The 25,429-nt window shown below is 43.3% G+C and overlaps 2 protein-coding genes across 5 annotated transcripts; one reads left to right on the top strand and one right to left on the bottom strand.

Moving 5' to 3' along the window:
- Positions 1-153: 153 nt before the first annotated feature.
- LOC115373424 (H-2 class II histocompatibility antigen, A-U alpha chain-like) lies at positions 154-8,464 on the bottom strand. 4 transcript variants are annotated; one of them, XM_030071807.1, is made up of 4 exons: positions 8,448-8,464; positions 1,413-1,673; positions 1,034-1,315; positions 154-906 (listed from the first exon to the last, which is right to left on the bottom strand). In XM_030071807.1, exons 2-4 carry the CDS (start codon positions 1,648-1,650, stop codon positions 785-787), a joined length of 642 nt encoding a protein of 213 aa, XP_029927667.1. In that variant the 5' UTR covers positions 1,651-1,673; positions 8,448-8,464; the 3' UTR covers positions 154-784. The 4 variants fall into 4 exon arrangements, with proteins under 4 accessions (XP_029927667.1, XP_029927669.1, XP_029927668.1 ...); XM_030071809.1 differs by having other exon boundaries at positions 1,413-1,553; positions 8,448-8,463; XM_030071808.1 differs by lacking the exon at positions 8,448-8,464 and adding an exon at positions 4,508-4,523 and having other exon boundaries at positions 1,413-1,553.
- fam171a1 (family with sequence similarity 171 member A1) lies at positions 7,730-25,191 on the top strand. The gene is made up of 9 exons (XM_030071805.1): positions 7,730-8,234; positions 12,843-13,070; positions 13,801-13,893; positions 16,160-16,318; positions 17,051-17,227; positions 19,939-20,055; positions 20,429-20,543; positions 20,902-21,019; positions 21,719-25,191. Exons 1-9 carry the CDS (start codon positions 8,126-8,128, stop codon positions 23,288-23,290), a joined length of 2,688 nt encoding a protein of 895 aa, XP_029927665.1. The 5' UTR covers positions 7,730-8,125; the 3' UTR covers positions 23,291-25,191.
- Positions 25,192-25,429: the final 238 nt, after the last annotated feature.

Raw genomic sequence — 25,429 nt, forward strand, 5'->3', positions numbered from 1 at the left:
AGAATGTTCAGTAGCAGACTAATAAACAACCTATGTGGGTGTGGCAATTATTTCACTTGTCAGGATTTCATGTTCAACTTCATGTTTTCACCGTGTAACTACTTCCCCTGTCCCCAAATAAATGACTTTTCCAATGCACGCAATTAAGGACTTTTTACATCTTGCTTTATTTCTGCAGCAATTATCAAGACATCCAAGTTTTTATAACAAGAACAGTCATTAACATCAACTGACAGAGATATTTCAGTATGACATTGTATCTGGATGTTTTGACAAATGTGCTTGTGTGGGTTTGTGATGAGCCAGTCTATAGTATTTGTGTTTGAATAGTCAGTGGTGTCACTTGTTTGCTTTTATTTGAATGTAATTAGTATATCACATCTGTAACACATGCATAGCATATACCACATATATCACAACCAAGGTGACGAAGGTAATATCATCATCTGAGGTGCTTTGCTATTTTTGAAGTTGCAATGAGACCAAGACTGCTTGTAGTTTGAAAAATGTCCCCCCCAACTAGGTTCTGGAGAAAGTACAGTAATTAGGCTATACATAAAAGTATAAGAAAAGAAGTGTAAAACAAAACAAAACAAAACAAAACAAAACAAAACAAAACATTGAGTTCCATGAGTTAATAAAATACATGTCATGTTCTATGATATGTTCTCGTCTTGTAATGTCATTACGTCTGGACTAACACCACTAAAACTTTATCAGCATTCTTCCAAATGCAGGTTATCATGGTGCCATGTGTGAAAGGAATCTCCTTACCACCAAGGAATTAGTGTCTATGGTGACCTTTGACAATTAAAAATGTTCCTGCTGCAACCCCTAACATCCCAACAGTCAGGCCAACTCCGCAAAAGATGTCAGGTCCAAGACTGGGACTGTTCAACTCAGGCTCTGTGGGGGAATGAGAAAAGAGCATGAGTCACTCCAACTAGACAGAAGTAATGTGTAACAAGAATGAATGAGTGTTGCTTTTTTGTATATATTTGAGTGCCTTTTTAAGACTTCATAACATAATCACCCCAAAACTTAATTTCGGGCTCCTCCAGGGCCGAGTGCTCCACCATGCAGCTGTAGATGTCGCCCTCACTTGGGGTGAAAGGCAGGATTGAGAACTGGTGGAAAGTCCCGTCATCATTAGGATAGTAACGACTGAGAGACGCCTCGTCTGACACGCGCTTGCCATTTTTGGTCCAGTTGACTTTGATGGAAGGTGGGTAGAAGTAATTCACAAAGCAGATGAGACTGTTTTCTACTCCCAGCTCAACTTCGTCTGAGGGGTAGATGGCAGTGTTCGGTGGATCTTCAAATGATAATGCCAAAAGATACATGTGACAATCTTCAACATTTCAACAATCTTGTCATTTCAGAGGCAAATGTCCACAATTAATTTCCCTTACCTTCTTCTTCTGGTGGATTATGTAATTCCTGCATCAAATATGCCACTGCAGCAGCACATAGGTTTTTGTTTCTCAAAGTATTATGCAATAGTCTAGCACTCTCAATAAGGGCAGCTGGATCATCAACCATAAATGTTGGCACTGTGAATACAAGTTCTTTTCTTTGAAAATCAGCATAAACAATTTCTTCACCATCAACTGTGATTTGCGCCTCAGTGTCATTCAAAGTACAGCCCATAAAAGGAACCAATTCATGGAGAACTGCAAAACAACAGTAGGACATAGAAAACAATTATTAAACAATGATTTTTTTCCTGCAAAACGACACAGGTTCTTACAGATGACTGGCTTCTGTCCAATCCTACTTGCCTATCAGGAAGTGGTTATCTGTATTTATAGAAGCTTGCAAGTCTATTGTTGCCGTCCAGTCTGATAAAGTGCAGACTGGAGAATAATGCTGCAGTATCAGGTATTTTTCTTCAGCTACTTTCTGTTTCGGTGTTTCCACATTTGCCCTTCCTGTTATGTTAAACATTAAATTCAAAACTCATTCTTACTTTGTGAAGAGGCACAGACGATGTTGAGAAGCAGTGCGATAATGGCAGGGAGCTTCATCTCTTAGTGTTACCAGTTCGAGGTCATTCAGACATCGAAGAGAAACTATTAGCAAAACAAAAAACCTGCTTCACCTTTTTATAACTGTTCCCAGTAATAAAGCTGACGTAGAGTCACGTGTGTCAGGGTGGACCAAAACAGACAGCCAGACAGGTTTTGCAAGTCAGAGATATTTTTGCTGCTAGGAAATGGCCATGCTACACAGATTTAAAAAAAAAAAAAAAACTGTGTAGAAATGTGAAAGGAAATTTAAGAGAAAGACATGACAGGAAGACAGGAAGTTTGCAGAGTCGAACAGAGTGTGCTGCAGAATTCAGCACACTGCCTCTTGGCAGTGCTGTTGGACAGCTCAATGAATCTACCATGATGAGAGATGACAACTTCAAAACCCCAAATCACTGCAAATAACAGGTGGTCCAGAATCTGCAGAAAAGAGCAAACCAGAAGCTAATGTGATTGTGTGTGAACTAACTTGTTGGGAGGTACAGGCCGAGTCAGAGGACAGCCCTCAAGGCCCCCGTGGGACAAACTGTAAAAACATATTGCAGGTGTTGCCTTGGAGGAAGTAGGCATGGCCAAACAGTGTGAGAAATAATATGTTGTTCATTACTTCAGGACAAGTCTTGCCTCAATAGACCTCAATAGAGAGAAGGTGGATATTATTACCTGCATCACAGGACACTCAGTGACTGACATGAAAGAATTAATATGCTACATTTCCCAGCATCTGCTGTGAAAAGATGGCTGTTGATCACTCTGAAGAGAACAGTCTGTGTGCTGTGAGGTGTTTCGAAAACAAACCTGGCATTTATCAAAGATTTTATTTTAACACATAAAAGATGTCAACTGGTTTGACACTATCCTTCTAAAATCTTAAAAAGGCAGATTGGAGATGGGGACGTAGTTTGCAGACAGGTCTAGATCAACACTCACCGAAACTAACTAACATTTAAACATTCAGAGTTTGGCAACCAAACACGAACAGCTTGAACATTTGCTTGTAAATTCCAATATTGAATTTCTTGGGCTAACAGAGACTTGGTTAACTCGTTCCTCATCAGAGGCCCTTATTACCATGCCAGGATACGATGTTTTTAGGAAAGACCGAGACCATGGGAGGGGAGGGGGAGTTTTATTATATGTTAAAACCACTATTAAATGTAAACAAATTGAGTGGCACAGGGAAATTGATTTTGAATGTGTTGGTGTCAACATATCAGTCTCAGCTGAAATGGCATTTTCTTTAATTTGTCTGTATCGAAAACCCTCAGCAAAACTTGAGTTCTATGATCAGTTAAAAAACCTCCTTCATAGCTGTGATTTTAACAAAGAGGTCATATTGATGGGGGACTTTAATGTCAATTGGAGAGATAAAGGTGGAAGAAAAAAAACTTAACATTACAGACTATTTTAGTCTCATGCAGTTAATTGACAACCCACAAGAATAACTAATCGATCAGAAACTAAAATAGATTTACTGTTCACAAATAAACCAGAAAGAATTACTAAGACCTTTAATCTAATGACTGGCCTGTCAGACCACAATATAATTCTCTTTGCCAGGAAGCTAAAAAAACATTGTTTCCATTCCTCAGCAACACCCATATGTAATAATGAATCAGTCCCAACTAGTCAACAGCAAAACCTTGGGGCAGCACTGAGAGAGGTTGAATGGGACCTAAAAGAGACCTGGAGAGTGACTGTGACCAATTCACCTCAACAATTAAGAAAACTATGGGGCCCTACCTCAGAAAGTGGAGCCAAAGGAAAAGCAGGCACACATTGCCCTGGCTTAATGAAGAATGTAGGAAACTTATGAAGGAAAGAGACCAGTCACTGAAACAATCCTTAAAATCAGGTCTTACTACAGACCAACAAAAATTCACCTCATTAAGAAACAAAGTGATAAAACGTTTAAAACAAGCTAAAGCCAACTTCTTCATTAATACTATTGAAGAGGCAAGAGGCAATGGGAAGAAAATATGGCAAATCATCAACAAGCTGACTGGCAAAAACAGAATCATAACAATAAAGAATTAGGGCTAAATATTAACTCTGAGTTTGTCACAGATCCAACCACCATAGCTACAGAATTAAACACCTTTTTTCTCGATGCTGTTCATTCATTTCTAAGGTTATGGATATCTATGGCCTTGACATGAATTTTTTGAAAAGGCACAAGGAAACTCTTGTACAGCCTATTACATATTTGATTAATCTGTCCCTAAGACAATCTACTGTGCCATCAGCATGGAAGATGGCCCTAGTCACACCCATTTTCAAATCAGGGGAAAAATCAGATACGGCCAATCAAAATTCTACCTGTTGTCTCAAAAATAGCAGAAAAAATGGGTGGCTAAATTACTGATTCAACATCTCAATAAAGGCAATAATTCACTACACCCCATACAATTTGGGTTTAGAGCCCATCACTCAAGAGAAACAGCCAACTGTTTACTTTTGGAAAGTTTAAAGGCTACCTAGATAAGACTTCTTATGTTGGTGCTGTCTTCTTGGACCTAAAACGAGCTTTTGATACTGGTAATCGCAATGTTCTTTTATCTAAATGAACATACACTATATTACCAAAAGTATTCGCTCACCCATTCAAATGATCAGAATCAGGTGTCCTAATCACTTGGCCTGGCCACAGGTGTATAAAATCAAGCACTCAGGCATGCAGACTGTGAAACAAGACATTTGTGAAAGAATGGGCCGCTCTCAGGAGCTCAGTGAATTCCAGCGTAGAACTGTCATAGGATGCCACCTGTGCAACAAATCCAGTCGTGAAATTTCCTCGCTCCTAAATATTCCACAGTCAACTGTCAGCTCTATTATAACAAAATGGAAGCGTTTGGGAACAACAGCAACTCAGCCACAAAGTGGTAGGCCACGTAAAGTGACGGAGAGGGGTCAGCGGATGCTGAAGCGCATTGTGCAAAGAGGTCGCCGACTTTCTGCACAGTCAATTGCTACAGAGCTACAAACTTCATGTGACCTTCAGATTAGCCCAAGTACAGTACGCAGAGAGCTTCATGGAATGGGTTTCCATGGCCGAGCAGCTGCAGCCAAGCCACACATCACCAAGTGCAATGCAAAGCGTCGGATGCAATGGTGTAAAGCACGCCGCCACTGGCCTCTAGAGCAGTGGAGACGCGTTCTCTGGAGTGATGAATCACGCTTTTCCATCTGGCAATCTGATGGACGAGTCTGGGTTTGGAGGTTGCCAGGAGAACGGTACATTTCAGACTGCATTGTGCCGACTGTGAAATTTGGTGGAGGAGGAATTATGGTGTGGGGTTGTTTTTCAGGAGCTGGGCTTGGCCCCTTAGTTCCAGTGAAAGGAACTTTGAATGCTTCAGGATACCAAAACATTTTGGACAATTCCATGCTCCCAACCTTGTGGGAACAGTTTGGAGCGGGCCCCTTCCTCTTCCAACATGACTGTGCACCAGTGCACAAAGCAAGGTCCATAAAGACATGGATGACAGAGTCTGGTGTGGATGAACTTGACTGGCCTGCACAGAGTCCTAACCTGAACCCGATAGAACACCTTTGGGATGAATTAGAGCGGAGACTGAGAGCCAGGCCTTCTCGACCAACATCAGTGTGTGACCTCACCAATGCGCTTTTGGAAGAATGGTCAAAAATTCCTATAAACACTCTCCTCAACCTTGTGGACAGTCTTCCCAGAAGAGTTGAAGCTGTAATAGCTGCAAAAGGTGGACCGACATCATATTGAACTCTATGGGTTAGGAATGGGATGGCACTTCAGTTCATAGTATGAGTAAAGGCAGGTGAGCGAATACTTTTGGTAATATAGTGTATTTTAATTTCTCTGAGCAAGCTCTTCACTGGATAAAATCATACTTGTCCAGTAGAAAGCAATGTGTTTGTATTAACGACTCAAGGTGCCCTTTTTGTGAATGTCCAGTACGGGTCCCCCAAGGCTCCATACTTGGTCCAATCCTGTTCACACTGTACATCAATGATCTACCAGACACATGTAAAAATGTTGATGTCCAGATGTATGCAGATGATGCTGTAATCTTTACACATGCTAAGAACTACCAAGAGGCAGCATCCACATTTACATCTGCAATGGCTCACATTGATGACTGGCTTACTAAATCATGTCTTTACCTAAACACAAAAAAACAAAACAAAACAAACAAACAAACAAACAAACAAACAAAAAACAGTCTGTATGGTGTTTACTAAACAAAACACGAAGGTGTCACATTCCAATGTGTTCCTTAGAGGACAGGAGCTTGATATTGTTAATGAATTCAAGTATCTTGGAGTGATATATGACTCAAACCTAACATTTAAAAATCATGTAAAATAGGTGGCAAATAAGGTTAAATTCAATTTGCAGAATTTTAAAGAAGTTAGACCTTTTCTTGACACCAAAGCTGCCAAGATGTTCTTACATACTATGATTTTCTCACACATTGAGTATTGTTTTATAATCTGGTCACTGATTAGCATGACTACACTTACAAGAATTGAATCACTCTTTAAGAAAGCTATAAAAACCTTTGATAAAAATGCATTGTCGTTTCACCATTTAAACATATTAGAGAAACATATATTTTTAAGCTTTGAGAATTTTAGAAATTTCAAGAATGCTTGCTCTGTATATAAAGTGTTACATAATCTTGCCCCTCCTCTGCTGCATGGCTTCTTTCAAAGACATGAAAGCGGTGGTAGCACACGGGCTTTTGCAAAAGGGGACTGTGTGATACCATTTAGACGTACTACTTTTGGAAAAAACTTACTTTCAATAATAGGAAGTAAACTCTGGAATAGTTTGCCCCTCCCAGTAAGAGAGTGTCCTACATACAACACCTTTAAAACTCACTTAAAACAGTGGCTCCTAGTAAACCAGAGATGTACTCACTATTAACTACCACACATTTCATCATCCAAACTGAATGCAGCTAGATGTGGATGGATAATGTCCTTGTCATCATCCTGTGTCTCTCTCTTTTCTTTTTTTTTTTTTGGCTGTTTTGTTCTGTTTGATGTCTTTGTCTCTATGTTCGTCTTTATGTCACCTGCTTAGGGACTACAGATGAAAAGTAGTTGTTTTTACTAATTCTGGCATATATACATGGATGTATCTCTCACACTAATGTTCATGAATATGCATTGTCCCTATTAAATAAACCAATAAAATAAAAATAAAAATAAAGTCAATAAGCAACTTCAAAAAAAAAAAAAAAAAAACTTGGTTAAGAGAACATGATCCCACTAAGATGCACACAGGAGGTCATTTCTTCCTGTGGCCATCAGATTTTTCATGTGTATGGTCAGATAGCCTGAGTAAACAGACTGCATACACACCTTTTATTTAACCATTTCACTGTGCAATCATGTACACCTGTAGGACTTGAAACCAGTGCAACACTGCAATATACTTTTTACATATTCACAATGTCTTATTTGTTTTTATTATAATATTTTGTAGGATTAATGCACATACTTAGACATAGGGGAGACTGGGGTAAGTTGAGCCAAAGGGTAAGTTGAGCCACCCCCTTTGCTAGGAAACGGTAAAAAATATTGATCATGTGACCAAATATTTAGGAGTGTTTCCTCCACAACCAGGCTTCAAAACAGCCCATGACAGCAGAAGTCCCAACAAAAAAACAGGTTATCTCTGCGGGATGATAAGGCAAAGGAGCCGGGTTTTCATCCATTCGTAGAGGAATCTTGCAGTAACAGCAAAGTCGCCTGCAGATGGCGCTGGAGCTCCGCAGAAGAGCGCGGCGCTGCGAGTGGAGACAGCCGCCTGTGAGTGCTGTTCTGGGGCATGTGGCACAGAGGAATGGGGCCGCCTTCTACCCTGACCCTGGCCCGTCGATGAAAAAATCGACCGAGCGGCAAAAAGGGCTGGGGGATGCAAAACCGGAGCAGAAGAAACACGGCAGACAAAAATGGAGGAATGCTGATGCTCCTAAATATGGAGTGTCGCCTGCTTTGCGGAATAAACGATTGTACGCCGATGTAGCTGGTCAGGGAGTTTGTCCAAGCAAAGATTTGGCTGCTACTTTTTTTAATCGCTTAGCGTTGATACACACACATCTGCAGTGATGCGGGTTGTGGACTGGAGTCGGACCGCTGTGATTGTACTCTACCTTTTGGGATACCATGTCTCCAAAGCGGTCGCCAAAACACTACAGGAGGACAACGCCACCGAAGGTAAAAGTGGACGAGAATGCGCCCTGTTTCCCCCCTTGTGTCCGCCAGGCTCCCATGATAAGTCGCCTTGTCTGTGCGAGGGCTAGCTTGCTCATTTAATGGCTAACGGTGCCGCTAGCCTCCTCAGATGCTGATGTTATCTGAACTTAGCTAACGTTAGCGAGTTAGCCGTGTGGCTCAGGGCAAGCAGGGTCGCTGAAATGTTAACAATACCTTATTCTTGTCTGCATTGGGGTGGGAACCACAGGACAAATCTCCTTTAACTTAAAATGCAGCTATATCTCCTGGAAAAAATGGGCAGTTATTGACTGGAAAACTGCGCAAATTGTGCACATAAATGCAACAATCAGAGAAGTGAGTCCAGCTGCAGTGATTACATATTATAGCTACGTTTCTCCCTCTCTCTCTCTTTTTTTCTGTGTGTGTGTGTGTGTGTGTGTGTGTGTGTTTGACTTGGGGAGGAGGGTGCATACCTTCCCTAGCCTGCAGAACTTGAAGTAAATTTGAAATTTTGGGAAGGGAGATGTTTAGGGAGACAGGGCTTCAGCCAAGTCACCCAGGTTCAAACCCCATGGCAGCGAGCATCTGCCCTGCTGAGGTAGAGGAAGAGCAAGTGGATGAATCCTTGATTGAACAGCAGCCCTACCAGCTGCAGGGCTGTTGTTTTGTAGGTGACCTTGTGCTTCTGACCCACCTTTGAATGGGGGCAAACAAATTAACCTCTCCCTCAGGAGTCAGAGTATCACAAAAATGAGGTGAGAGGTAGTCGCGTCCATAGGCCAGGTTCTGCAGGATGAAGGCCTTGGTCCATGGGGGTCTGTAAGAAGGCAGCCTGTGCAACACTGCAGCAGAATGGCATGAATTGCAGTATTGTTGTGGAATTTCACTACTCGAAAGCTGCTCTTTCATAGCAGCTTCCAAGAGGAGGTGCATCTGTTATATCCATTCCCTTTATCTTTCACTTGCACGCACGTGCATGTATACGCTTGATGTGAACAGCACAGCTCTGTGCTCTCAGACATCGATAAAAGCCTTGATAATGTCTTTTTTCTTACTTTGTGATTGGTCTTACATGTGTCCCATATCAAATTCCCTCCAAGTTCAGTTGGATCCTCTTAGTTGATAGTTTGAAATGAGCTGACTCAACCTGGGGAGTGTTTGAGGTAGTTCCTTTGCAAGGTTTCTGATTGGATGTCCTCTGCATCATGAAAATAGCTTACTGCTACATGCAAGTTGTATGGTATTCACACCAGCAGAGATACATTTGCCTGCATAGTTGATGAGAAAAATACTGTTTTTAAGTCTCTCGCTTGCTCTTGTTGACTTTGCCCCAGAATGACCCTGTGGTGTCCCTGCAGTGTGTGGTCAGGTTTATACTGGAGAGTTCTCCTCATCCAGCAGAGAACATGGCTTCGTGGAGCCAGACAGACAATCTACCCACAGATATAGATCTCACTCACATTACTGCTGGCCATAATAGGCATGGCACTGCATCTCCACCAGGAAAACATTTGCTGAAGCTGAACAATAGCTGCCAGGAAGCAGGAGATCAGATCATATTGTCACTACAGTTAGCCAAGCTAGATTTTAATTAAGTGATATTCCGTGTCATTGCCACCAGTGGCCCACTTTGGTCAGGACACCGCAGGTCAACTCCTGTAGGAGACTGAGAGAGGCATTCAGGGAGGGAGAAGACTTGATGCTTAAACAAGGATCTAAGCATATTTACATGTAAAGTGTAAACTGGATCACTTACTGAAGGGAGGTGAAAGTGACCCATATGCTCTTCAGTGTGGCAGCAGAGAGATTTACCCTGTCCCCTGCTGAGTTAATGGGATTGACCATCACTACCTAACTTTACTTATAATCCAGACTAGGAAAAACAGCAGGCCTGTTGATAGCTCTTTCTTTGTTTACAATGCCAGAGCTTTAGTTGAACGTGCTCGTGTGTATGCCCCATGTTATTTTATCTTACTTATGCATTAGACTAATTTACCTCTGCACCTGTGTTTTTGCAAATGTTTCAAATGTGTTTTGCTGAGAATTGTTTCTGTTTTATAGGACTTAGTACTTTTCTGCTTTAGTTTACTACTAAGCAATCAATTTGTCTTGTCGCTTTTGTATATTTTTCATTTTATTCAACACCCCCAAACAATTTCAAAGGCCTTTTTCCTGATCACCACTGAAAAAAAAAAACAAAAAACATATTTATAGCCTCAGAAAGTATGTTCTGTCTCCGACTGACGTATCCTAAACACAAACCACAAACAACAAACAACTGAGGCTTGAGGTCTTGCATGGCTCATTTCTTTATTCAGCATCAATGTTTAATTAGATCATTCAGCATTAATCGGTAGACACCTTCACAGTTTTGGTTGCCAAAGATTGTTCATTCCATTGTTTTCTTACTAACATTATGGCCATTTTGAGGGTTTACAGCTACACTGTTATTCCAAATTGCTGCTTTTAAGTGTAGAGGCTGTAATGTGAGTGCTGCTATGGCTGTAACCATAATACTGGATGTAGCTAACAAGTGAGCCCTCCACTTAGCCTCCCAGTGTGCAGAGTGCATCTGCTTCCCCCTCCCTTATTTGGAAGAACACCAAAACCTGTCACACACCCAGTGGAGGCCAACCATGCCATGAATTTCCCATTAAATCCACCTCACTGTTACAGTGCAGCAAAGCCCTGCCACATTGTAGTTATCTGATTAATACAAACAAACAACACACACATTAATATTCTAGTGTGCAAAACCACAATCCTACTCATTCTGTTTTTCTCTTGGGTCGGTCTCTTTCTCCGTATAAACACACACGACCCTGCTGCTTTGGCTGCTGTCGCTCAGGATAATTGGTCTGAGATCGCAGCATTGGTCAAGCAAAGCTCTTTGATGCCTTTATCCTCCATATGGCAGTCAAATACACACACACACTCACACATAGTTAGAGCCAGGTAGTGGTTTAACAGTGTAGCTGCTGCATCACAAAGCCTTCAATCTAGGCCTGCCATCTCCCTGTCTTTTCTCCTATTATTGAATGTCCGAGCAGAGGAGTCTCCTAGCTTGTTTAACAATGATGTCACCAGACACTAGTGATTTATTGGATAAGAATTGGGAGGGGACTGTTGCATTTGAGTCTGCGTGTGTGTGTCGGGGGTCTCCCAGAGGATTTCTTTAAAGTGAGCACAGCTGGTACCCCTAACAACAGATCACTGGGAGTGGGACAGGAAGTGAGGTCATGCTTCCATACCCCCTAACACACACATACACACACACACACTAATCTTAGAGCCGCCGGGAGTTTTTGTTAAGGGGAAATCCAGCCTCCTTTTTGTTTTCCATACCTCTGCTCTGACAGTAGAATTGCACCGGAGAGAGGTGAAAGCAGTAAATTCAGCCCAGAGCAGAGTTTCACACCAGGACTCTGAAGGTAATAACGTGTTTGGTTTGAGATTGACACGTTACTCTGCCAAACCTTGCCGCGTGTAAAGCACCATATCCAGAGCTGTCATTGTGTGTGTAGTTTCTCTTGGGTGGAGCTTGCACTTGGGTTGAACTCTGCCAGATTGTCAGAGTTGGAGTGGTTCCTCGCTGACCGCCGCACTCTCAAGTGGGGGAGGGGAATATGTCTAGCCAAGGGTATGTGTGAGTTAGCCACGGATTTGTGTATGCGGTGAGGCTTACGACAAAATTCAGTTGCAGTGAGCGTGGGGGAGGCAGGCATGTTTAGGTCAAGGGAGTAGGAGGGACAAACCCTTTCGACCTTAATTGAAAGGTCACCGCGGGTCAGTCACAGGCCGCTGATCAAACAAGTTGTCATGTGTGCCAAGACAATCCAAATATAGAAAGCATAGATTTGTGCGGTTCGTAGATTATAGTGTTTATGTTACATGGTTTGTGTCCTACCTTTGGTATGTGATGCTAAAATAGACTTTTGTGAGTTTTGCAGCCTGTGGTGCGCTGAACCTCACCACCGTGTGTCTAGGCCTTTCACACAGTGGCATCTGAGTTTGAATTTTAAAAGGCTGCACATACTGCAAAGGCTTCGATACAACAGGTGTCTTATGAGGTCAGTGCAAATGCTGGCTTAGTTACATGTACTTGTTTTATGTAATATAATATGTGGTTATCTTGTAACCTCTGTGGTTAAATGTGAATGCTGTTTATCAGCCTCCAGTGATGCTCACTGGCTTAGTTTGAGCCTTTGTTCAGTCAACAGGCTGCCTCTGTTGAGTTCTCGTATGCCACGTCTCCATCAAAGAAGGTGTTTTATGTACAGTTGTTTTTCCTCACTGGTCCAAGGCTTCTTTGAGAGAGGGAAATGGCCCATTGTTTGTGGAGGGGAAGTGCCATTGGCCAGAATCCAGGAAATAGTCAGACGTCCGCCCTTCTGTGATTGGCTGGATTGTGGAATGCTTGTTGGAGTGCCTCGGAGGTGAAGGGCCTGACACTTTTACTTAACCGAAGAGATGACTATATTTTAGATCGCTGTAATTACAAGACACTTAAGCAAACAGTTTTTCTGCAGCTCTTGTCTCTTCACATACACGCACACACAGACCATCCAGACACATGCACAACCTGCTTAACGCTCTGTGTCTCCACAGAGGTGACTCTCAAGGTCCACCTGAGTGATGCCAGCACCCATCAGCCCCTGGGAGGAGCTACCATAGAACTCTTCACTAACCACACTTCTGTAACCACGGAAACCTCATTGGCTGATGGCAACGCCTACCTGCGCTTCCCCTACCGTCTTGGGACAACATTGATTGTCACTGCAACCAAACAGGGATATGTGCCAAACTCTGTGCCCTGGACTCCCTCCAGACTGCCTGGTAGGACTTTGTGTGTGTGTGTGTGTGTGTGTGTGTGTGTGTGTGTGTGTGTTAGTCTAAGAGAGAAATATTAGCACAAGTGGAGAGAGGATTTCATGAAATACCTGCATTTAAAGTGAGAGTGGAAGCCTCAAGTATGTGCTTGCAGCTCATTAATTTTCAGTGGTGAGTCTGGTTGTATCTGTGCGTGTTTGTCTGTGTGTGTGTGTGTTTGTGTGTGTGCGTTTGTGCCAGGTGTGTGAGCTAATGATGAGTGGAGTGCTCCATTACTAATTTATTACAATAGATGCCAAAACCCAGCAAGGGGGCTGCCTAAGCCTGTCTTTCACTAACACACACAAAGCCTCCCAGGAGGGTGCAGTACAGTGTGTGTATGAGTGTGTTGCAGGGAGGTGGTCTGAGGGGGAGTTATTATGAGCCAGTGGAACAGCAGCCAATTGGATTATCACGCTTACCAGCTCTGAACAATAGAGGAGTGAAAGGAAGGAAGGAAGAGGAAAGAAGTAAAGTATGCCGGGTCAGACTTCTGTCCTGCATCGCAGTCAGGATAAAAGCAGGACTATTAACATTGTATAAAGATTGTTTAATGACTTGTTACATCTCATAGTGATCAGAAAAAGCTGGTCAGGTAGTAGTTTGTAGTTTTTAGAATTTTTTTCTTAGCTGATTGTAATTCTGGCCTGTTAATTGTTGCAATGTTTATAACAACAGAGCTGTGTTTATCTTTCAGTATTTTCCTCAATCAGCGTGGACCTACTACCAGAAAGAGCTGCTACATTGATGGTTTATGATGATGTGGTCCAGATTGCCTCTGGCTTCCAAGGTAACACAGTGCGCACGTGTGTATGTGCATTCATGATTTTGCCTATGCATATTTACCCAAGTTTTTGTGGGCCTTTTGTCCTTGTCCCACTGACCTGACGCACATAAATAATGAAAAATGTCCACCCTGCTCCACAGATGCACACACAACTACAAATCATAGCTCTCTTTCTTGTTAGTCAGCCCCTTTGTTTAGGTGTGCGTAATAATATTAGATAAGGCTTACTCGGCAAGGTTGATTAAATTAATCTCTTTGTCTGCTGGATCTTTTGTGTCTCTGACTGACAAGGGAATAATTTAAAGTGTCAGCTGTATTGTCTGACTGAAAAACTACACACGCACACACACACACACACACACACACACAATTAACATGAATAAAACTCTAGAGTACACACTGCCCACAGCACGTGTCTGAGTGGAGTGTAATTTCTGCCCTCTGTCCAACACACTCGCGGTTTGTCATGATGATTCGGACTCAAGCGCCCTGGGGAATGATAAACCTTGGCATGTGGCATGAGGAAAGAGAATGAAAATAGGGAGAGGAGGAGGAGGAGGAGGAGGAGGAGGATGTGTGCTGGAGAGTGGGGATGTGGGTGGGGCAATGGGAGAGAATGGGGAAAGGGGGATGGGCAGAGTGGTGTTCGACAGAAGGAAGAACAGATGAGGTAAAAGGAAAGTGGAGGGAAAAAGATGAGAAAGTGGAGTAAGCGAGCGCACAAAGACGAGAGTGACAAAACCACAAGGCCTTAGAAGCCAACATTTGTGCAGAACAAATACCTGAACTTCTACAAAGCGATTAAGATGGTGCTATGGAATTCAGAGGGAGCACACACTGTGGATTAAAATAATAAACTTAGTAAAGAGAATAACTAGATAAACACATGCACAAACACAGAGTATGCTCATATACAGCTGGGTCTTTGTCTCATTGCTCAGGAATGTGTACTCGGCACAGTCAGACAACAGTGACATCACCTTGCTGAGTCTAGCTGCACGCAGTCTTTAATGTACACTTGTTATTGCAGGCTTTATCTATAATTTGTTAATGGAAGGCAGAGTGGGTGGAGAGGCGGGGATGGCAAGAGATGAAAAGGAAACAATTAATTGCTCTGTAAAATCTCAGAAAGGGGTATCAAACAGTCTGAGAGAAAAACTAGACCCGGGCATTGTCTTCACAATATTGATCCTGAGTTACCTCCATTAAGCCTAATTTGATGGCTGTATTTATGAAATGGCATAAGGTAAAGATGGCGAGTACAAACTTGCCCTGTAAAACTATCCCGAAAGACTATTAGTGAGCAAGTTGTGCTGTAGAAAACTTCAGATGAAAACCTTGTACGGATTGAAGATTTTCATGCCTCACCTTAAATTGAAGTATTGAAGTATCCTTTGTGTTAAGAAATTGTCTGGCTCTTGTTTGTGAAACATTTTCAAAACATTAGAAAAAAAAAAACACATGGTTGTCAGGCTAGGCTTTTTTTGCTGAGTTCATGAAAAGTCATCTAAGTTTAGATAGCCACAGATGGACTGAACAAACTTCATTATCCGTTTTCTGGACATTTGCCTTTGACTCCAACAGGTGGAACAAGATGTAAAAACACAGAACAAAGCATAGCACGTACTGTAAACAAAGCACATAGTATAAAAATAGCACATTATAAAAGCAAAGTATGAAAACATTGCACTGTGCCCATAGACACAATAAGATGAAACTTTGGAGCATGAAAGTCCGGTTCAGTGTCTGTAGCCGTGCCTCGGTTTGTCACCTGACAGCAGCAATATGTTTGTGCATGCCCTCAGCACAGACTGCAACACTTTGTTGAACAGATTCAGTCTTATGAATACTTTTCTTTATTGATTAATAGACAAAGATTAAAAACACACATAACACGTTTGACACGTCGTCTTTATCAAAAGTCGCATGTAGCCGGTATCCTGTTTTTAATCCATGTCTTTGAATTAATAAAGAATAGCATTCATGACTTAAAGAAACTGTTGAAATCTATTCTTGGGAGTTGCCCTCGTCTTGTCACTATATAAGATCGCCTCTCATCTCCTCTCTTAATGTTTTTGACAAGTACTCCTCTCCTAAAGAACTGCTGGCACATTGTTTTGCAGAATGGTCTGTGAATATGTTTGTGCATGTATTTGTGTTACTTTTTGTTTTCAGGTAAGACTTATTTCAGCGTGTCTGTGTTTTTCTGTTTTCTGTTTGCACTCATGCAGTTCTTGACGTGTGCCGTGTCTGTCTGTTATTCCCAAAGGTTTGAGGAGCCAGCCCTCGGTTCAGTTTCAGCGCAGGGCCTTGAGTCTTCCTCCCAACACATCCTATGCCAACCTGACCGCTCTGCTCACCGTGGCAAACTCCCCTGCCCACATCCAGCACTTCCCTTACCTTCAGGGGCTCGGTGGCAATGGCACAGGTAAGGCTTGGACTGGAGGAGAGCACAGAGCAGCTCAAGATAACATCACAGAAACTGAGTTTTCAAATAAAATTGGCCAAGGAGAACAAGGAGGAGATGTGGAGGGGAGAAAGAGCACCAGAATGCAGTGGATGACAGGAGAGACGGCTGTTGAGAGGGGGTGGGGAGTGAAGGTTTAAACAAGGGGTACATCAGAGAAAAAGGGAGAGAGAGAGAGAGAGACACTACCCCGGAGAGGCCTCTCTATCTGACCTCCTGAAACACAATAACCCCTGTGTGCGCTCTCTGTTCTAACACAAGCCCTCTGCCTGGGCCCTTTCAGACGGTCTCGCCCATTTCTTGCTGTGTGTGCGTGCGCGTGTGTGTGTATGTGTGTTTTTGTATGTACTTCTTGCTCCTTCAGGTTGAATACCCTTCAAAAGATCACCCCCAACCCCTTCCTACCTTCTCCCTCTGGGCAAGACGAGCACTTATACACAATGCTTTGTGACATTTCTAACCTCAGCCTCCCAGTTTTTTCACTCCCATCCCAGTTTCCTTCTTTCCTTTCTGCTCCTTGTTTTCCTTCCTGTCTGTCTTTCCCTCTGACAAGTTTCCTTTATCTGCACCATTTTATGTTACTCCCCCCTGCCGTCTGCTGTTTTTTTCTGCTCTCGCTCCATACACCTTACTCCCACTCTCTTACCCTTTCGCTACATTTTCCCTGCTCACCCTCTCCTGCTCTTCTTGCAGGGACTGAGAAGAGGTTTGAGCTGACTCCTGTGGTAGCCATCTCTGTTCACCTATTGGCCAACGAGGGAGTGGAGCTGCAGGTGAACGAGCCGATCAGCATCTCCGTGCCTCTGCCGGCTGACAGTGGCCTGAAGGAAAATGATCATATCCCTGCTTGGAGATTCGACCCACGCTTGGGTAAGTGCTGACACACAAACACAAACACACACACTGAAAGCTTTTCAAACTTTCTAAACTTGAGTGGAGTGTATATTATTTCAGGCAGTGTTACCATTTCCTTCTGAACAGTAACCTCATGGACTTTTCCTTTTGGGTGTGTGTCTATTTTTTGAAAATGTCATCAAGTATTGTAATACCAATGCATCTGTGAAAAGCAGACGTACCTGAATGGGTATATGCTGATTTGTGAAATTATACAAAAGTTAGCATAAACACAAGTGGACCATGCACACAGTACAGTCAGGCCGCAGCATGCAGCAATGTGTTTGGGCAATGAATGGATTTATTCATAAGGTTATTAAAAAGCACAATGACTAACGTATAACAGTACATACAGCACCACATTATCCTGCAAATCAAAACACAACTGATCGCATCCACGTCACAAGATTTGACCATAATCTCCTCGTTGCAGCTCAGTCAAATCTTGCTAAACTGAACAGCCGGTACTGGCTAGCACAGTAGAGACCATTCAAGCCTCCCTGGACCTGCAGATTTATTCCAGCAATCTCAAATCTGTGGTGTCAGACTTCCAGGACTCTGACACACCCAGCTTTACTTGTACAGGCCGAGCTGAAAGACAGAGATTAGGTCATCAGTTGAGTCAGACATGTCTGTACTATAAAACATCCTTTTCCATCTATATTGAATTTATTAACACTTCTAAATAAAAAATGAAAATTTGTAAACTTCGCATGTGATGAGACCAGCATTGTTGCTTGATCTGTGCTTAAAATGTTTCCGCCAGAGCAGGACAAATTTTATATCAGGCCAATCAATACTAGAAAATCTGCAAAGTCTTGTGATACTTTCTGAGGATCTCTTGCGTGAGACTAAACTGTCCAAAGTATCAGCACCGCAGGAGCTTATAAAAAGGGCTTTGATAAAGGCTGACAGAACACATGCACATTGTAGTCAATGCACAGCCTTCAGCGGCGAGTATTTCCACAACAGAAGCCATTTCTGGACCCCTCTCCAGGGTAGACCTTGCGTTTCTTAGCAACCCACCAAATAAATAACACAACAGAATGGCCAGGCTCCTGATTGAGTTTCTCCAGTGAACAGTTAAGTGTGAGCGAGTGTGTGTGATGTGTACGTGTTGAAAGAAGAAAGGAAAAAAAAAACAGACAGAGAAATAGCTTTGAAATTCCTCTGATGCCGGTTAGAGGAATCCTTCAGGCCAATAAAAATTAGACCACTAAGACGCCAGTGTTGTTGTTTACAAATTCTGCACATGGCCCAGCTGCACAAAGAGAAGAACACACACTCAAACACAGACACACATGGAGAACAGACACATGCAGAAACCTGTTCTACTTGTGTGACCAACCACCTTTCTGTTATTGTTAGATGTTTTATGAGCGTGGGGTGCAATAATATCACATACAAACATATCAAGTTTGCTTGCTTAGCCTATGTGTCTCTTTCATAAACAAACACTAGCAAGCCTCATCCAGAGAAAAGTTTGCTTGTAAAAAAAAATAAATAAGTGTAGCTTCCTCAGTAAAGATATTTATGAATGGCTAAAAGTAAAACAAAGTAATGTGAACTGGAAGCAGAAGTAATATATGGACTCTGTTGATTTTCTGCCTGTTTGCATTGTCACTAAGCAGTTGCAAGGCTCAGCGTTGCGAGGTAAGGAAGCGTGGGAACAGAGTCATTAAATGTCACTATTAAACGGGTCACTCTCAGAGAGAGGGCTCCCTTGTGGAAATGCTGCGGGAAGTCACAGAGCAAGGGTGAATCTGGGAAAGGCTGAGCACAGGGCTTAGTGCTTGATGGATGTGTGTGTGTGTGTGTGAGTGTGAGTGTGAGTGTGAGTGTGAGAGGGAGGGAGAGAGAGAGAAAGACACAGAGACAACAGAGCTACAAAGGTGCTGAGTCACACAGCTATTCTCATTTGTCTCACTGCCTCTGTTCCTTGTGGGTTTTACCTTATCTCTCTTTCCATCTATCCTGTTTCTCCCCACTTTCCTTTCACCGTATTTTTTCCTCCTCTCACTGTCTCTCACATATTTCCCTTTTTCCGTAAATATCCTTTCATTCCATTTGTATTTAGTTGATAATACAGATTCCTGATTGCCTGATGTTGCAATGTGGTGCATAACCACTGCTAAACAAAGGAATAGTGTAGCTCTCACCATGTTAGACAGAGTACCGGAGGAGGGGACACATACAATTGAATGTTTCCTCTTAAAGCTGATTTACTGTCAGCTAATCAATCGATGCCCCCGGCTTTGTTGTGGTTGAGGCAGGGGCAGTGTTATGACTGCTGCTGTGCTCCCACGGACAGTTTGTGCATGCTGCCTCCCTGTGGGTGAGTCCAGTACTGCCAAAGTGTCTTGCATTCCTTACAGATACTCAAGGCTGAGAGACTGCCTGGATAGGAGGCTTACCAGCTATTAAAGGAGAGTTTATTCTGTCAAACTGTTTGGCCTGAAGCTTTAATACCTTAGACTTGACAACTGTGCATATCCAAGTGCATTGAGTGGGTGGGGTGTTGGTTCGGTCTATTCTGAGTTAATGAGAGTCAGCTGTGAAGTGGAATGTTGCAGGCTGTGTTTGTGTAGAGAGCAGGAGAATTTGTCATGTTGTTTATGTAATCTGGTGGGCGGGATGAAATCTAGTTTTTCAGAAACGTCATTTTTAAGCTGAGTGTCTGTGTGCAGGGGCCTGGTTAAAGAGCAGCCTGGGTTATGTGCAGAAGGAGGGCCAGCAGCTCAGTTTGACCTACATTGCCCCTCAGCTGGGATACTGGGTGGCCGCCATGTCTCCACTACACTCAGGTGAGAATCAAAGTCCAGTTTACTTCATCTTATACACCTGAACCTGCCATGCTACACTGGAGACATGAGCTTATGCATTTATCTCTCGGCCAATATTAGGAATCATATATAAACATAAACACAGTTTACTCACATAATTCCATTCCTAAAGAAATATACAGAGTGTAGATTCAGCCAGAGTCTCAATAAATATTAAAAGAAGTAAGGCCTACTAATTGCCACCAGTTTTTTTTTAAACAAGGCACATTTTGGAGCAGTAAGTGCTGCGCATACAACTGGTTTATGTGAAAAACATAATATTTTTGTTCCTCTGTAAGCTCATCTTTCACTGATTTGCTGTTTTTCTCTTCATCGCTTCATGTCCTTCCCACAGGTCCTGTGGTGGCGAAGGACATCAGCACATACCACACAGTGTTTCTGTTGGCTATACTGGGAGGCATGGCTCTCATCCTGCTCTGCCTCCTCTGCCTCCTACTGTACTATTGCAGGTGTGTGTGAACCTCTGCCTCAGTCTGTTCTTCACAGTAATATTTCACATCTTGCAGGGCTCTCATGCTATAGCTACTTGATTTTACATTGCCAGATATGTCTCTTATTTTAAACGGACAAAGCCAAGGAACTATTTTGACAGCATTAGGAATATATAGTGAAATGATACAAGACAATGCTTAATATATTAATGTGAATTCCAGTGTGCTAACATATGTTGTACATGCTTTGTCGACTGTTTACATTTTCAGACTTTTTGTCACCATATCTGTTTATGGATAATGCAAATTGGATATTTTAAATTCAATGTAATTCCTCTGATTAACTCATAGTCTCTACAATGTCTCTGCTTTGTAGGCGTCGATGTTTGAAGCCTCGGGGGTCTCACCGCAAACTCACGCTGTCCTCTGGTCTGGACAGCAGTAAGAAAGACCAGGCCACCTCCATGTCGCACCTCAACCTTATCAGCAGCGAGGTCTGTTGGCCTCGAGAGAACAGTTCACTGACTAGACTGCTCTGTCTTTAGGAATATCAAATAGAGCATTTCATGTCCTAAATGTAGGGAGGATACTTTGGTGGCTCCCACTGGGCCATGGTTCAAGCTCCATGTCTTGGTGGGGATGCGTAATACTAGTACCAAAATGGAGTAGTAGTGCTAGATAATTTACTAAAGACTAATATCTGATACCAAAAGCCCTGAATATCATATCTGAAATAAAAGCCAACTGTCTTAATTTTCTCCGCTTGTGACACACGGGAGCATGTATTTCTCAAATAGTGGGGAAATACAGATTTTATCTAAATTATTTTGTCAAGTGACCCCTAACTAGTGGTTCAAGTTTACACTGTTCAGTTAAAGTGATATTGGAGTATCCCTACATTTCAGGTAGCATTCTCCTTGCTGAAGTGTCCTAAAGCAAGACATTGAATCCCTAGTAGCTCCAGGAGCATGGCTCTGTTGCTGACCCTGCTCTCTAAACTCCCTCTGGAGGGCAGAAAGCAAAGACAAATTTCTCACACCATGAGGGCAGACTAGGGTATCACAAATATGCTCTTTCTGTTTTTTCTCTTTGAATAATCTAAATATCAGCCTTACATTGGTTTTCATAAATATGGTATTTTGCTTTGTGTGAGTATATAAGTCTCATATATTGAAATTTTGTGTCTTCTTTAGGTGCAGTTGGAACTGGTCTCCACGGCAACCGAACCTGACATGACCACGCCAATGCTGAAGCCCTCCTCCTATGAGCAGCATGACGGTCAGCGTCACCATGACCTCATCTCTCACGGCAAACACAGCCGCTCCTCTCTAGGCAACAGCAGCCGCCACGGCTCATCTCTCGGTAACCTGACGCCTCGCAGCAGAGACTACCGCCAGTCTGTTGAGACGTTTCCACTAAAGTCTGCCCTCTCCGCTGGAACAGACAGGGGGTACCGTCAATCATACACCTCCATCTCCTCATCTGCCAACCAGGTTTTAGATGGCCTTTCGTCAGCCAGTCAGGTTCAGGTGTCGGCTAACCAAATGAGTAATGCTGGGATTGTTGATGTTATCTCCCCTTCATCTCCCCCTCACTCCCCCAGCAGAGGGGAAGGAAGTGAGTGTAGACCCGCTGACTACCTTCTGTCCCGTTCTGTGGACCACCTGGAGCGTCCCAGCCCCCCATCTCTCTCCAGGCCGGGTCAGCTGCTGTGTTGTGGCTCTGTGGACCTGCTGAGCGGGGGAGAAGGCTACCCAAGGGTGCGTCCTACACTGGTGATCCCAGCCCACTACATGCGCCTTCCTGGGGAGCACCCCCTGTGTGGCCAGGCCCTGCTGCTGCAGACTGATCAGCAGAGTGACCTGGAGACCATCCAGGCTGAGCTCAACGCCTCACATTCCCAGCAGCCCCTAGGGCAATCTCCTTCGGAATGCACACCAGGTCCCTCCAAACAGGGCGACGGGGAGGGGCTCGGCCTGGCAGATTCTCTGTCTCTTCCATCAGCACTTGGGGAAACAGCTCTTGTGGAAATAAACAGCGAGGACACCTTGTTGGCTGAGAAGACTTTAATGGAACTAAGGGGCGGGAAGCCTCTCCCACACCCACGAGCCTGGTTCGTCTCATTGGATGGCCGTTCCAACGCTCACATTCGCCACTCCTACATCGATCTCCAGCGGGCGGGGTGCCACAGCAATACAGCAGGTGCAGGAGGCCGGCAAGGAAATGGCAGTGGCGGGAGGCATGGCAATGGTAACGATGCCAGTCTGGACTCTGGTGTGGACTTGAATGAGCCCAGAACAGGGCGCAGGGGGAGGGAGGGGGAGAGGGAGGAAAAAGAGACTGATAAAGACAGATCAAAAGGCAGCTCTCCAGCAATAGCCTACACCCAGCTGGTGTATGTGGATGATCTGGACAGGGGCGGCAGCGAGGAGGAGATGGTCAAGTGCTGCCCCCAGGACAGTACAGCTGGACCCCTCCTGTCAGACAAGGCACAGGGTCATCGAGGGGAGCTGGGGCAGGGGGATGCAGAAGGGAATGGAGCAGAGGAGGTACCAATACAAGAGGAGGTTCCTTCACCTTCTTCTTCCTCCCCTGCCTCTCCTCCCCCCTTACCAACACCAGAGGGCATGACTTTCAGGACTGAGCGTGCACTGCTGTCAGTCTCTCCTGATGATGATGTAACACAGGATGATGGAGAGGAGGAAAAGAAGAGCCCGTGGCAGAGGAGAGAGGAGCGACCCCTGCTGGCCTTCAACCTCAAATGACCCGGGCTTAACCCTCGACCCTTTCAATAAGAGCTTCCTGTGTTCAAACCATAGCATGAAGGATGTGTCCACTCCAATCAGAGCCCTGTATTCCCCTTTACATAGCACTGAGACAATATGTCAGCACTGGGGGCCTTGCTAGTGCATATAGAGATGGGGCCGTTCAGATCCTCCATGAACTTCCAGGTCCCCTTTTTGGAAATGACCACTGTTGAACTTTCTCATCATCGTGCAACGCTACATGGATAGACCACTGATCAGGCATGACATACACATTGCCTGGCTAAGACATGCAGACAAAAACGAACAGAATATTTTATGCACAACAGATATATGCCTTTTTTTATAAATAGCCTTGCAAGCATTAAGGAACTGTAGAAGAAATTGGCAGTGGGTGGTTCTCCCAAGATAAAGCCCAAAGGAATCTTTTCTTGAGCCATATTGGCCTCTGACCACTGACAGACTTTTTGGCTTATTGAGAGCAGCGTGGCAAGTGCTGGAGGCTGAGCTTGCCCAACAATCTACCCCTCATACAAACATGTAAAAATGTACATTAGATGGGTTTAGGAATCCTATGTCAAGAATTTAATCTAGCCTATCGGAAGATTGTGTGCATTTACATGAAGTGCATAGGGGTTGCAGTGCATCTTTTGTTTTATTTTGGTTGAATGAAGTTGGACTAATGAAATCAAACCACTGTCCTCACCACAGCTGAATCAAGATAATGTGACACACCACTATGGCAGTGGGTAAAGTTATAATGCCACTATAATAGCTCCACGCATAATAATTGAAAGATGTATTATGAAGGGTTTGTTACTGTTTGTTGAACCACTGACTGGCATATTTTGCTCTGAAGGCTATGCATCACTTTTATACAGCTGCTTGAGATGCCTTTTTTTGTAATTTTAATCACTATAATTTTAATTGCCAACATGAAGTATTTTACCCAAAAATAGGCTAATATTGTTTTTATTCAAATATGTTAAGGGCTTTTCTTCTTGACCCGCCTTATCGTTAGTTACACACACACACACATACACACATACCTTTTACCTAAAACCAAACTGCTTTCGCTTGCTGTATTTCACCACTTTTACCATTTCCTCATGTTCCAAGTGCCTTTGAACAAGCTGACTCTACAGTTTTGTTGAGCAAATTACCTTATTTATTTCTCACCTTCTTTTGCCTTTAGCTTTTCTCCTCTACCTCAGTCCCCTTCTCTCTCTGCTCCCTGTGAAAGAAAGCATGCAGTAAACATCTCCTCAGCACTAGCATATTACTTGCCACACTGCAAACATTTAGGAAAATATCTACCAGCTGTAATTGCAAAATCCTCTACACTAATCAGTGAGGCAGTTAGTATTCCCCTGGGGTGAGCAGTTTAAGATTTCCAGAGGTTTCCAGTGTAGCAAGAGATACGGCTAGCTGTGATTGTATGTGAAGATAAACTGCAGGTCATTTTAGTGCATTTCTTTATTTTGGGTTTTGAGTGTGAATGGTGTCTTGAGGGTGTTTGTCTGTTTTTTGCAGTGTTATTGTCTGTTCGCAGCGCTGCTGGTTGTGAGTTCACTGTTTTTGTTGTGAGGCTGTGTATTTGTGCGAGAAATAATCAAAATACATCCACTCAAGGTTGATATAGTTATAGCAATCATACAGAGTGTGTATAGTTTATTCCTTTTCACTCTCTCTGCCTGGTCAAAATGATGTGTGAGCTTGTGTTGTGAATGGCATCTTCTTCTCTCTTAGTATTGCCAGAAATGGTTAGGTATCGCATAGCAACCACCAGTTTTAGGGTAGAGTTGCACTATATTTTATTGTACACACCACCCCGAGTGTGTATATTGGTTGCTTGCATTATATTTGAAGCCTATTATTCTGAATAAACAGCCAAACTGGTGTGTTTTGTGTGTGTGAGTGTTCTTGAACAAATATGAAATTTATGTTTTTGCCTAATGAACATTGTCTGGTTTGATATAACCCATGCCAGCTGGTTTCCTTTCATTCATCACTAATATGTCATGTCAGCGCCTCCCAAATGTTTTCATGTCAATCCCAGTATATACACATCAGCAACTGACCTCCTCTTGATAAGACTGTGTCTTGAGGGATCCCTGTCTGAGAAGGTTGTTTGTATTT

This window comes from Myripristis murdjan, chromosome 16, assembly GCF_902150065.1.
Source record: "Myripristis murdjan chromosome 16, fMyrMur1.1, whole genome shotgun sequence".
In the NCBI taxonomy this organism is placed as follows: Eukaryota; Metazoa; Chordata; class Actinopteri; order Holocentriformes; family Holocentridae; genus Myripristis; species Myripristis murdjan.